The 12,558-nt window shown below is 40.4% G+C and overlaps 1 protein-coding gene across 4 annotated transcripts in view; it reads right to left on the minus strand.

Annotated features, from left to right (window-relative positions):
• SIN3A (SIN3 transcription regulator family member A) overlaps positions 1-12,558 on the minus strand; it is a 68,887-nt gene that overhangs the window by 26,125 nt on the left and 30,204 nt on the right. For all 4 annotated transcript variants that reach the window (XR_014000214.1, XM_081157213.1, XM_081157212.1 and 1 more), the window contains 8 exons: positions 8,947-9,053; positions 7,999-8,281; positions 6,719-6,970; positions 6,021-6,173; positions 5,727-5,885; positions 2,925-3,014; positions 823-941; positions 64-274 (listed from right to left, as the gene is read on the minus strand). Coding sequence is in view for 3 of the 4 variants with exons in the window: in XM_081157213.1 (XP_081013339.1) it covers positions 64-274; positions 823-941; positions 2,925-3,014; positions 5,727-5,885; positions 6,021-6,173; positions 6,719-6,970; positions 7,999-8,281; positions 8,947-9,053 (1,374 nt within the window). In the remaining variant the exon portion in view is untranslated. The remainder of the gene's footprint in view (positions 1-63; positions 275-822; positions 942-2,924; positions 3,015-5,726; positions 5,886-6,020; positions 6,174-6,718; positions 6,971-7,998; positions 8,282-8,946; positions 9,054-12,558) is intronic.

Below are 12,558 nucleotides of genomic sequence, written 5' to 3' on the forward strand. Positions count from 1 at the left end.
GGGACATTCCTTTCTAGAGAAAGCTGAAGTTTCAGGGTTGATCCTTTCTGGGGAAGACCTTACCTCTTTACAGAGAGGAGTTCGTCCTGTACATTTGGGCTGCTGGTAACTCTTTGGGAGGGCTCGGTAGCTGGAACCCAACCGCTTACAAGAGGCATAATCTATCTCCATGGCAATGCCCTCTGTGGCTCGTTCCTTTGGAAAGGTTTCCAAATGTACAGACTCCTTATAGCCCAGAAAGTTTTTAAACCAATTAAACAATTCAGGGAATTTCCTGAAAAATCAAACCAAAACTTGGTGAGCAATCAGAAGCATGATGCAGTTATCCTGAGGTATGACTACCACTATTTGGTGTTAGGTCAGAACTTTGCCACCAGGGACAAAGTCCAGTGGCAATTACTGCTTCTAAGCATTTGGCTTACCCTTTTTTTTTCAGAGTGCTCTACGGTCAATTAAGGTGGTGATAGAAGAGTGCACTTAAATCAGACAAAACCAGCTATTCTTCTAACCAAGGATATTGCTTCAGTATTCAGATCATTCTTAGATTGTCAAATACAGTCAAGATTCTAGAACCCTGGAATATACCGGTCTCTCTAACATCTGACACTGATCAGGGGATCAGGAGACTGCCCCTAGCACTGGCCAATGCCCTCTCTCTATTTTTTAGCTCTTAGAGCTGAAACAGAAGACTTCCCAGAAGACTCTTGACACATTTTATGAGCCAACAATCAAATTAATTTTGTCTTTCATATACTCTCACAAACTAAGTTTATTTCAATTCCATATCATGCACCAGAGCTAAGTCCCCTCAACTCTACTTACCCCAGGAAGGGAGACACTAATTGCACAAGCTCAGCCCGAGAGATCACCTCCTGGTTAAAGATAACAAGACAGCGCAGGAAATTTTCATAGGCCTCTGCACTCCGCAAAGCCTTTCGAACCTTATGGAGACAACCAGAAGAGAATGGTTAAATGGGCAATGAAGAGATCCTGGATCACTTTTAAATGATTAGGGAAATTTGAAGTTATCTGATGATACTAAGAAATTAATGTTAGTTTTTTTTAAAGATTTGACAATGAATATATTTGAAAAACAGTTTTATTTTAAAAGGAAACGGTAAAATATGAATGAAATAATATCTGGGCTCTGTCTGCAAGCACTCTCGGGTGGATGAGAGCACACATGAAAGAAGTTTATTGGCTAGCAGCTGGGTACATGAGGAGTCAGTTTACTATTCTCTTTAATGTCACTTATGTTTAAAATTTTCCATAATAAAAATTTTTTAAAATGAGATCCTGAAGACATTTACCTTCTCATATGCTTGATTCTCCAAACCAAAATCAGAGTTACTAAAGCTTTTGTTTCCTCTCCTAACAGATGTTTACAGCAAGAATCCTGTCAACACTGTTTTCAAACTCTGGTAATCTTATATAATGATCTTTTAAAATAAGATACTTGTGTCCTCTCACCCGATTCTTTTCTTTCTTCTATTTTTAATATTGAGCATTTTAATATCCAAAAACCTAAAACTGTTCAATGGCACAGACAAAACTAGCTTGGCTTAGATGAACAAGCTGAAGTTTTAATTTCAGAAGTAAATATTTAGCATTGTGGTGCTTTTATGGGTGATTACAGACCATATGGTTTATCAACAACCCATTCTCCAGGCTCCCATATACTTTTCATAACTACCAATCAGCAGACACTATATGGAATATGTACTTTCAAAGCCAAAGATGAAAGAGCACTTCACTGTTGTACTATATACCATATTAATTTACTTTTTTTATTAGCTTTTAAACATACACAGAGTAGACAGAATACTTTAATGTACCCAACATACTCATACAGCCTTAATGAACAATATATAGTAAATTTGGTTTCATCTATACACATTTCCCCACCAATTGTTTTTAAAGTGAATTACATACATTTCATCTACACCTATTTATCTGAGAAAGAATGTACTCAAAAACAACAACAAAATACCATTACTCTTTAAAAACTAAACTACTTAGCCCTCCCACCTACACACTTTCCTTGCCATTTGTTGGTTGTGACCTGAACTTCTACATTTGCCTTAAAAGCCTCAAGTGCCCAGGCAGCCCTCAGAAATGATTCAAGCCAGAGCCAGGGACTCGGACTGTTTTGCAGAACAGCTCACACAGGCACAGCAAGCTTGAGAGAGATCAAGAGGCACCAATCATGGACATGCTAAATCATTTGCCCTTTTGCAAAAACCCAAAACTGCAAGACAGGGTAAATCACCAGCAGATCAATCCAAACTGGCTTCTGCCAGTGAGAAGTCTGACAGTTGCCAGGCACCCTGATGAAAGTAGCCTGCTAATCATCAATTTGACTCCAAGGAGGAAGTCAGACACAGGAGAAAGTTCAAACTAACACACCTTAAAACACCATTTATACCAGTGATCACCAACTCAGGCCATTCATTAGAATCACTGGAGGAGCTTTGAAAATACAGCTAAATCAGAATCCCCAGGAACCTTATATGGGAAACAGCAAATAAGCATCACAAGCTACTAGAAGATTACAAGTCATCTTAAGTCCTCAACAACTGGTGCACAGACATTCCCCACTCCCCAATGTACAGACCTGGACACCTGCAAAGGAAGCTCCAAACACCTTTTAAGAGTATTTAATGTCATGTTTATTAAAGTTATCATCCACTATGGAAAATGCTGTATTTTGCTGCAAACCATTTCACAAAACCAAAGCAGACAATGCTACCATTTCTCTAGCTGTGCTAACCTAGCAGACTGAAAGGACCTACAACTTGTAAACCATGTTAAATAGTAGAAAGTCCCAATTAGCTTGATGTCTCTAAAGAAAATCTTCTTGAGGATGGGGTGATTTTCTTTTGGCATTAATGGCTGATATTAAATCTAATTAATTCATTACTCACCTTATCAAAAAATAATGATTCAGTTCCTACACCATGCTTGCTGGCATCTGCCATAGAAGAATCCTTTAGGCTGAGCAGTTTGGGTTTCTTCTGCAAAAAAGGGAAAAATACAAACATGTTAAAATTCAAAGGGTGGATTCCTCTGAGTATTACTTTCACGTGTTCAATGGTTTCCTTATTAACCACTGCCGAATAATAAGAAGCAACAAATGAGAGAACTCAAGTCACGAACTTCCTTTACACCCTACAAGATTTCCACCTGTCTTCTCTATTTCAGTTTGCCTGTCTACTTTTTTCCAGAGGTTCACAGATCATTCTAACTCCCCAAATATTCTCTCAACAAATGGCCACAGAATTAATATCCTTACTTTTTCCATGGGCCAAAAGTAACTTTATTTAAAACCTAATGTCATTGCCTTGCCTTCCTAGCTGTGGAGGCAGAAGAGAATGTTTGTAAATTCATGAAAAGAGTATAGTTTATTTTCCTAACAGAAGGAATAACTATCTTGTCAGCAATGTCCACTCAGACCAATTTAAGACTGGTATTTATGTATTTAGTTAGTTAATCCTCAACCGAGGATATTTTTTCCATTGATTTTCAGAAAGAGTGGAAGGGAGGGAGGGAGAGAGGGAAGGGGGAGAAGGAAGAAACATCGATGTGGGAGAGACACATCAATTGGTTGCCTCACTCAAAAGCCCTGACTGGAGCCAGGGATCTAACCTGCAAACCAGGTATGTGCCCTTGACCAGGAATCAAACCTGTAACCCTTAGGTCCTGGGGCCATCACTCTAACCACTGAGCCACACCAGCCAGGAAAGACTGATTTTTTAAAAGGGAATGATTAGGCCATAACATAACTGTCAGGCAAGAATTTACTTTTAAAAAAAAAACAAAAAAAAAAAAAAAGGAAGGAAGGTGCTGGCTGGCATGGTTCGGTGGTTGAGCGACAACCTATGAACCAGGAGGTCACGGTTCGATTCCTGGTCAGGGCACATGCCCACGTAGCGGGCTTAATCCCCAGTGGGGGGCATGCAAGAGGCAGCTGATCAGTGACTCTCTCTCATCACTGATGTTTCTATCTCTCCCTCTCCCTTCCTCTGAAATCAATAAAAAAACCCAAAAACCTATGTTTAAAAAAAAGGGAGAGGAGGAGAAGGAAGGCATTTGGTTTTTTTTTAATTGATTTTAGAGAGAGGAAGGAAAGAGAAACATCAATCGGTTGCCTCCCGCACCTGGGTGGAAATCGAACCTGCCACCTTTTGGTGTACAGGACAACGCTACAACCAACTGAGCCACACTAGCCAGGGCAAGAATTTACTTTTAAAAACCACATCTCAACTATCTGTGAAGAAACACACAAACTCTGGGAAAAACAACACATTTACCTTTGCCATCCCAGAGCTCACTTGCTGAGGAGCCACAGCCACTGCTCACGCTGCCTAAACAAAAAGTAGGGAGGGAATTCTAACCCCTAATGTAGTGTTTCCACCTGTGGGAACCACACACATGATTAATGTGTGATTGAAGACCAACTCACAAGTGGAGCAGATCTGCTGACCTGATTCTTGCTACCCATATAAATAATACTCTTTATTAAAGTGAAGAGGTAGAAACTATTACTATGCTCAACTTGCTTTCAAAAGAGAAACCATTACAAACATTAAAAAATAGTCCTTCAAGTATCAAAAACACCTAACATATATCAGTCCTTGTAGTTATTTGCTTGTTCACCAGTCATCTCTTACTATTAGAAATTCCACTAGCTTTTATTCTTTAACAAAACTGAACACATAACAAAACTGAACACATGCTTCTCTTTCATGTTCTGTACAGCTTTAAAATTTACTGAAGCAACAAACACTCAGTTCCTACACCTAGCCCTCTCCACGTCAAAGAGAAAGAGAGCAGGCTCAGCTTTCTGCAGGCAGATCAGCAGTGTTTGCTATACCAAGAAGTATCATGTGACAGGTCACTAACAATAGTTTAAGACCTCCTTCTGCTACAACCAAAGGTCCTAGTTTGGAGATTAAGATGATACAGATAAGATCAGGCAATCCAACAAACAACCTTGGGTAGGAGAGGCCTCTCGACCAAAGATATCTCACAAAGCACAGGCACTTGACTCACAGGAGAACCTGAGACCACTGACTTATATCAGAAACAATTATCAAGCTTAATAATCTTTCTTAGCACAAGGCAAGCTTAAGCCATCAAATAAGAAGGGAAAAATTAATGTCTCAGAAACCCTTGCAGAAAACAAAAAACACATGACAGCTAATAGCAGAGAGAGAAAACGAATAAAAACTCAAAAAAGCAGTGCCCTGGCCAGTGTTGCTAAATGGTTAGTGTTGGCCTGCGCAGCACCGAAGGGTCTCAGATAAGATTCCACACCAACGGCGCGTACCTAGGTTGCAGGCTGGATCCCCAGTCCTGGTTGGGGCGTGTGTGGGAGGCAACCAGTCAATGTGCCTCTCTCACATGGATCTCTCTCTCTCTTCCCCTCCCTCCCTTCCACTCTCCACTCTCTAAAAATCAATGGAAAAAATATCCTCGGTTGAAGATTAACGACAAAAAAAACCACATAGTGATCTGAGGAATTAGTGATATTCTAACTTTTTTTTGCAAAACCAGATAAGAAGCTCTGCACTGAGTTTCTGTGACATAAACCCTCAGTCCTATATCCAGGATCCAACTGTCTACACTCTACCCGCTTAGGATAAAAACACATGACCAACCCTACAGTACCTGTCCACTAGGATTGCTCGTGAAAGTCAAAATGAGCAGCTGCTGCTTGTTCTCACCTTCACCGGAGGGGTGGTTCCTGTTCCAGAGTGCCGCCGGATCTGGCAGCCATTCTGGCTGGGCCTCTGGGGCTTATTGTTCAGTTGGGGCTTCTTCACAGTGCCTCCATGGTCATTTCTCACAGAATCAACCTTCTCTGCCGTTGTTTTGCTTAAAAGCTAATTAAGACACATGAAAGAGATTAATGCTATCAAAGCAAGTTAAGTATCATTTAGAAAAAGAGCCCTTCTGATTCCAGCTTCCTAACTTAGATAATAATTCTGAACAGTGTAGTTCTTCTAAATAAAACTTACCACAGAGCTGTTGGCATCTGGTAAAAACTGTCCAAACTCTGACAACAGATCTTCCTGATTTTTAAAAAGACGAGCCACCTGTGCATACACCTCCTGCTCAGTCAATGCTGGAGTGTAGTTTCCTCCAGCTTCCTTGGCATTTCGCTGCTCTTTCTAATAAATTGCAAATAGAGAGAGATCATACTGTAGAAGCACTGTTTTGAATGACTCACTTTTGCACACTTTTTGAGGTATCTGACAGGAGCTCTGTATGTCATCTACTTGGGCTCCATTTAAGAAAGTCTATAGTCTTAGCAACTGCTTTAACTGCAAACTTTAAGTTGAGAAAGGAGTGGAAAATGTGGCTGACAATTCCTTTTACCTAAAACTAGGGTAATTAAAATATGAATGCGCAGGGGACTACTACCAATTGATAAAACACTAAACATTATAGAGAAATTTTTCCTTCTTCTATTGTAGATTAACTACACTACACAAGTATGCATTTCACAGGGCAGTAACTTTAAAAGTCCTGATTACCCACTATAAGAGGTAATTAAAGCCAGGCAACCAAATGCTTTATAATATGTACCACAGTTTCTAACTGGTTGATCCCCAGTAAGAATTAGGGGACACAATAATACTTATTCAACTTCTTCTTGAATTAGATGCCCTCAGAGGGTGACCTAGTTCAGACAGGCTGAAAGGGTAACTCTTACCTGATATGTGTGCAAAATCTCCAGGAATGCTTTGTAGATGTCTGGTTGGCCCTGGAACCTGTTCTTGATCTTATTAACATAGTTGATGGCATGATTAAACTCCACAGGCTGATTGTTCTGCAAGGATGGGGCCGTTCCCAACGAGATTGTCACTGGTGTATGAGGTTGGACAGGTGGAGAGCGTGGGGATGCGTATGGTGGGAGTGGGGGGGTCTGCTGGCTGGCGGGAGTATGTGCTTGTAGTTGGGAAGGCTAAAAAGAAAAAAGTCTTTATTCTCCTCAGGAACACAGATGGTTTGATATAGGAAAGTTTGAACTAACGAGAAACAAGGTGTCTGATTAACTTATATCCTTTATTCACTGTGGCCAGGCCATTTCAGCCCAACTCAAATCCTATTGGGCAGGGGTCGGAAGTGTAGAGGACTCACAATTCTAATACAAATATTTCAGTCTCAAAATTTCTAAATACAGCCTTAAACGCAGATACAGGGAAGAACTTTTCACATGCAATTTTAAGCATACTAGCTCAACGGGTGCAAGTAAATAGAAAAAAACTCATTCTACATATATCTTTAGTGTCAAAAAGACAATTCAATGTTACAGTAACTCCACATCAAAGTCTTCTACACCGGCTCTGTCCAACAGAACTCTTTGAGATGATGGAAATGTTCTTTATTTACACTGTCCTAGATAATAAGCACTAGCCGCATGAGGCTACGGAGTACTTGAAATGTAGCTACTGCAAGTGAAAAACTGAATTTATTTTCATTTTAATTTAAATATAGCCATATGTGGCTAGTGGGTACTGTATCAGACAGGGCAATTCTAAACCAAGTACACCCATCATCATCATCATTGTCATCAACAGGATCTTCTGCTTAGCTTGATATTAACTACTCTGGTAAATGGAGTAACTTCTATAAAATGATGACTATGCAGGCAGTAGCATAATCTGATCATAAGATGAGAATTTCTGCCTGTGCTGTCAAAGTACCACTACACAAGCAAAGTTCCCACCTATTGGGATGCTCCCACCTATTGGGTTCAATACGCTGAAGTTGGGGTAAAAGAGTCCTTGTAGGTTACTGATGTACTGATTTAAACAGAGATCTAAATATGTGGTATGTAAATGTGAACCATTTGATAGAGATGTGACTACTGCACCTTCTCTGATGAAATCACTATAACATGTATATCTAGTCTTGTATATAGGGGAAATGTCAAAGGAGGGTGCTTTGTAAGGGTACACTTCATGTGATGCAAAGTTTTCAAGTGCTCACCTTGCTGACTTTGGCAGGTGGGGGCTGAGGAGCTGGCTGGGCAGGAACTGGGGCTGACTGAGCTGAAGGCTGGGAAGGATGTTGGGGTGGTGGTTGAGGCTGGGGCTGGATGCCATGGGTGGGAATCTGATGGACCTGGCCAGGAGTTGTCACGTTCACCATGTCATTGGTTTGCACCTCAATCTTGTAGCCAGGAGGCAAGAAGGTATTGAAGCCCATGATCAGGTCTGGGTGGCCTTTGAACAGCTGTGACACACGACTTATCACTCCTGGAGTGTCGATGCTGATAAAAACAAAAAAAAAAATTAAAGTGGAAAGCTTGAGGAACACTCTAGTAAGAAAAAAATTCACATTGACTATGTTCTCTAAACAGGAAAATAGATAAAAATCAACCTGGTTGTTACAAAATTAAGAACATATAAAGAAATCTGAAATTTCAAAGACATTTACTTCATATTCAAAGAAATCTATCACAATTTTGAGTAGAATATACATCCATGGTAACAGTCCTACCAAGGAGATACTGAGACAGTAAATCTAAAGCTGCAATTTCCAAGCAATATGGAACCTGTGACACACCAGTATAAATCACCATGTATCTACATTGTTCTGATGAGTTAGCTACTCTCTTCTGTGAACCATGCCAGAATATTAGTGTATCTTAAGTCAAAGAGCAAGTAGCCTAATCACTATTAGTCTACTCCCTTGATTGAGATGAAGTCCTAAGAAAATTTTACTTAAAAATTTACCAATAGGGAGAAAATAAAGATCTAGGGCCTATAATTTTCATCAAAAAAATCAATACATAAAAATAAAGCATGATCCTAAAAATTAAACCCCCAAAAGGGGGCAACCATTATCTTTCAGGAGACGAGAATAAGCTATATCCTCCCTACAAAATCAACATTCCAAGCACAAAGCTTGTGCACAACCACATACATCTTTTACCTCTGTGATTTAAATTCCTTCATGATGTCAAGGAAATCATTGTAGACCTGAGGCTGACTACCAAACTGCAGCTTCACTTGATCAAGATAGGACAGCGCATCTTCCACCTGAGGCAGGTTATAAAAAGAAAATAAGCCAAGAATTATAAAAAACAAATGATTTATGCCTAAATGAAACTAACGTAGTAAATGAAATAGAAATACACAGTAAATATGCATGGAAGTATTAAAAATTAGTATGGATACCATTAATAAAACACAAACTTCAAATAAAAATCAACTAAATCTCTAGCCTTGCTTCAATACTTTTGGAGAAAATGACTAGTGAAGAATATGCATGAATATCTCATTCAATTAATTCATTCATTTATTCATTTCAAAAATATCTACTAAAGCTACAACATGCTATACCAAGCCCAATGTGGGATACTAATGAATCAATAACAAATAAGCCACAGTCCCTGCTCTACAGAAGTTCCCTCACATCTAGGTGGGAATTCTAACACAGTGGGTGGGATAAGTGAGCAATCACTAAACACCCAGAAAGTACATCAGAAGGGCCTTTATAGGCTTTCCCAGGAAGTATTTGTAAACTGAGTCCTAAGAATGAATACACGTTAGCAAAAATGAAGGCCCATCAAGAAAGTCAGAGGAAACAGCATGGGCAAAATCCTAGATAGGACACTATATAGTACACTTGGAAAACTGCAAACAGTTTACTCTGCCTGGAGGATTTGTGGTGAAGAGGAGGGACAGTGGCAGGAAGAGTGACAAGAGATGAGACAGAAGTGGAAGCAGGACCTGACCCTGAAAGTCCTTTAAAACTTGTTAGAAAGCAACTGAGATTTTTATCTGCATTTTAATGTATTCCATTTGGGCTACAGTGCTGAGACAAACAGGTGCAAGAGCAGGATAGATGGAAAGGAGGCAGGAAAACCAGTTATGCTCTAAGGCTAACTCACATGTGAACAATCGTGGCTCAAACTATAGTACTGACCAAAAGAACAGGGAAAACTGAATATATTCAAAAGGTTTTTGGGACCCAAAAATGACAGGGATTGGGGACTCACTGAATAAGGATAAGGAAGAAGGAGCATTCATTAAATTATAAATTATTTGGGCATTCATAAAGAGGAACAGTTTGAAGGCTTAGAAAGTTATGAGTCTGATTCAGAACAGCTTAATTTTTAGTTAGTCAGGAGATATCCAAAGAAATTGCCTAACGAGGTGTTTCCAATAAACTCTGGGATTATTTTAAATTATACAAAATATCAGGTTTTGGAAAGTTTCAAAAATAAACATCTGATTTGATAAGCTCTACTCGTGATAAATATTGTGAAATAGAACATTTATGTTCAAATAAACCATGGGCAGGGAATGTCAAGCCCGAGATCCAGATGAAGGCAACCACAGGCGGGGCTCAAAATTCAGTGAGAAGCTCCAAACCGGCCAGGACGGTTGGTTTTTCTTTACTTTACAAACATGAGAATTTCTGTTGAAATTCAATAAACTATTTAATTCATATTCAGAACTTTCCATATTAAAATGTTTCATTAATGACAAACTGATAGAACATAAAACTTAGTAAGTTTGCAGAACACAAAAACTTTGGAAGATATTTTAAAATAGCATTCACAATCACGTGACAAAGGAGGAATTATGAAAAATAAACATGCACCATAAAAATTAAAATTAGCCCTAACCGGTTTGGGTCAGTGATTAGAGCAGTGGCTTATGGACTGAAGGGTTCCGGGTTCGATTCTGGGCAAGGGCATGTACTTTGGATGCAGGGTAAATCCCCAGCCCTCATTTGGGCAGGGCACACACAGGAGGCAACCAATTGATATGTCTCTCTCACATCGAGTTTTCTCTGTCTCTCCCTTCCACTCTCTCTGAAAATCAATGGAAAAAATATCCTTGGCTTTTAGGATAGCTCAAGATGGAGGTGGATTGAATGGAAGTGACACTGACACTCTCCCAGGACCAAACTGGAATTATAACTACACTACAGAAAAACCATCCTGAATAATCCACTGCAAATAAAGACAAGCTGGAGAGCACCCTCATAAACAAGTTCGAAAAGTAGAGACCACACAGAGACTGGTAGGAAGTGCGCAGGCACAAGAGGGCTGGCTGGGCTCCCACAGGCAGGAGCTGAAGGTCTAGAGGGATATCTCAGCTGTGGGGGGTTCCCACTGAGGACTCGGGGGTCTAAACCCCAGGCTGGGCTTCCCAGCCAAGAACACCAGAACTGAGAAAAGTGCCCACATAACATCTGGCTGTGAAAAGCAGCCAGGTCCCTATGTGCCAGGGAGAGATGGCTAGAAATGCAAGCACCTTCTTAAAGGGCCAAGGCACAAAGTTTCGTGTGCAGCCACTCACCTTGGGCTGTGGCAAAGAGAGAGCAGAACAGACTAGAGCTTTTTGAGGAGAATCTAGGGTTGTGGGCTCTGGAGGCAGAGCTCAGAGGGCACCCCTCTGGAATCCTGTGCTAAGTCATTCCCCCATATGGCAGAAGAAATCATTCTCAGGCAGACATTTACCTTTATAGCAGCTTTTGCCTAGGGGGCGGAAAGCAATTGCCCTACCCTGCTGGAAAACCTCTCACTGTACCCCCTGGACTCTCTATAGCCCTATGTTCCTTAAGCAGCTGATAACAATCAGCCGCCCCACACTGTGGAGTTTCTATAACCTGTGAGGCCCATTAAGAGAATCAGATTAATCAGCCTGCAGGCAGAGACAGACCTCTGAGTGCTTTGAGTCTTTGCCTGATCTGCTTCTGGACCTGAGCCTTGGAAAAGCAGACTTCGCTGTGCATCTTGGTCCTGTCCAACTGCACCCAGCCCCAGCAGAGGGGACGACAAGCTGTGGATTATTAATAGCCCCAAACAGCTCCAAACAGGATACTCAACGCCAGTCACAAACAGCATTTGACAGTGGCCTGCACCAGAGACCATCCAAAAAGACTGAGAATCCTAGCAGGCCTACCTAATACACAGAAACAAACGCAAATAGGCAGCCAAAATGGGGAGACCAAAAAACAAGCCCCAAATTAAACAAGAGAATTCTCCAGATGAAGAGCTAAGTGAAATGTAGACAAGCAATCTATGAGATATAGGGTTCAGAATACTGGCTGTAAGGATGCTCAAAAGTATGAGAAAGGCCTAGAAACTATGAAAAAAAAAGTCAGAAATGAAAAATGACATAGCAGAAATAAAGAGAAGATTAGAGGAAGCTGATGATCGAATCAGAGAATTAGAAGACAGAGGAGAAAAAGCACTCAATCAGAGACCCAAAATGAAAAAAATAATAATAAAAAAAAAAGGAGGAGAGCTTAAGAGAGCTGTGGGACAACATGAAACGTAATAATATTTGCATCATAGGACTGCCAGGAGATCTAGAAAGTAAGCAGGGGCTAGAGAACCTGTTTGAAGAAATAATGGCAGAAAACTTCCCTAACCTGGTCAAGGAAATAGTTACACAAGTTCAGGTGGCACAGAGAATCCCAAACAAGAACAACCCAACGAGGCCCACGCTCACACACATCATAATTAAAATGCCAAAAATTCAAGACAAAGAGAGAATCTTAAAGGCAGCAAGAGGAAAGCAATCT

This window comes from Miniopterus schreibersii, assembly GCF_964146895.1.
Source record: "Miniopterus schreibersii genome assembly, chromosome: 1".
NCBI lineage: Eukaryota > Metazoa > Chordata > Mammalia > Chiroptera > Miniopteridae > Miniopterus > Miniopterus schreibersii.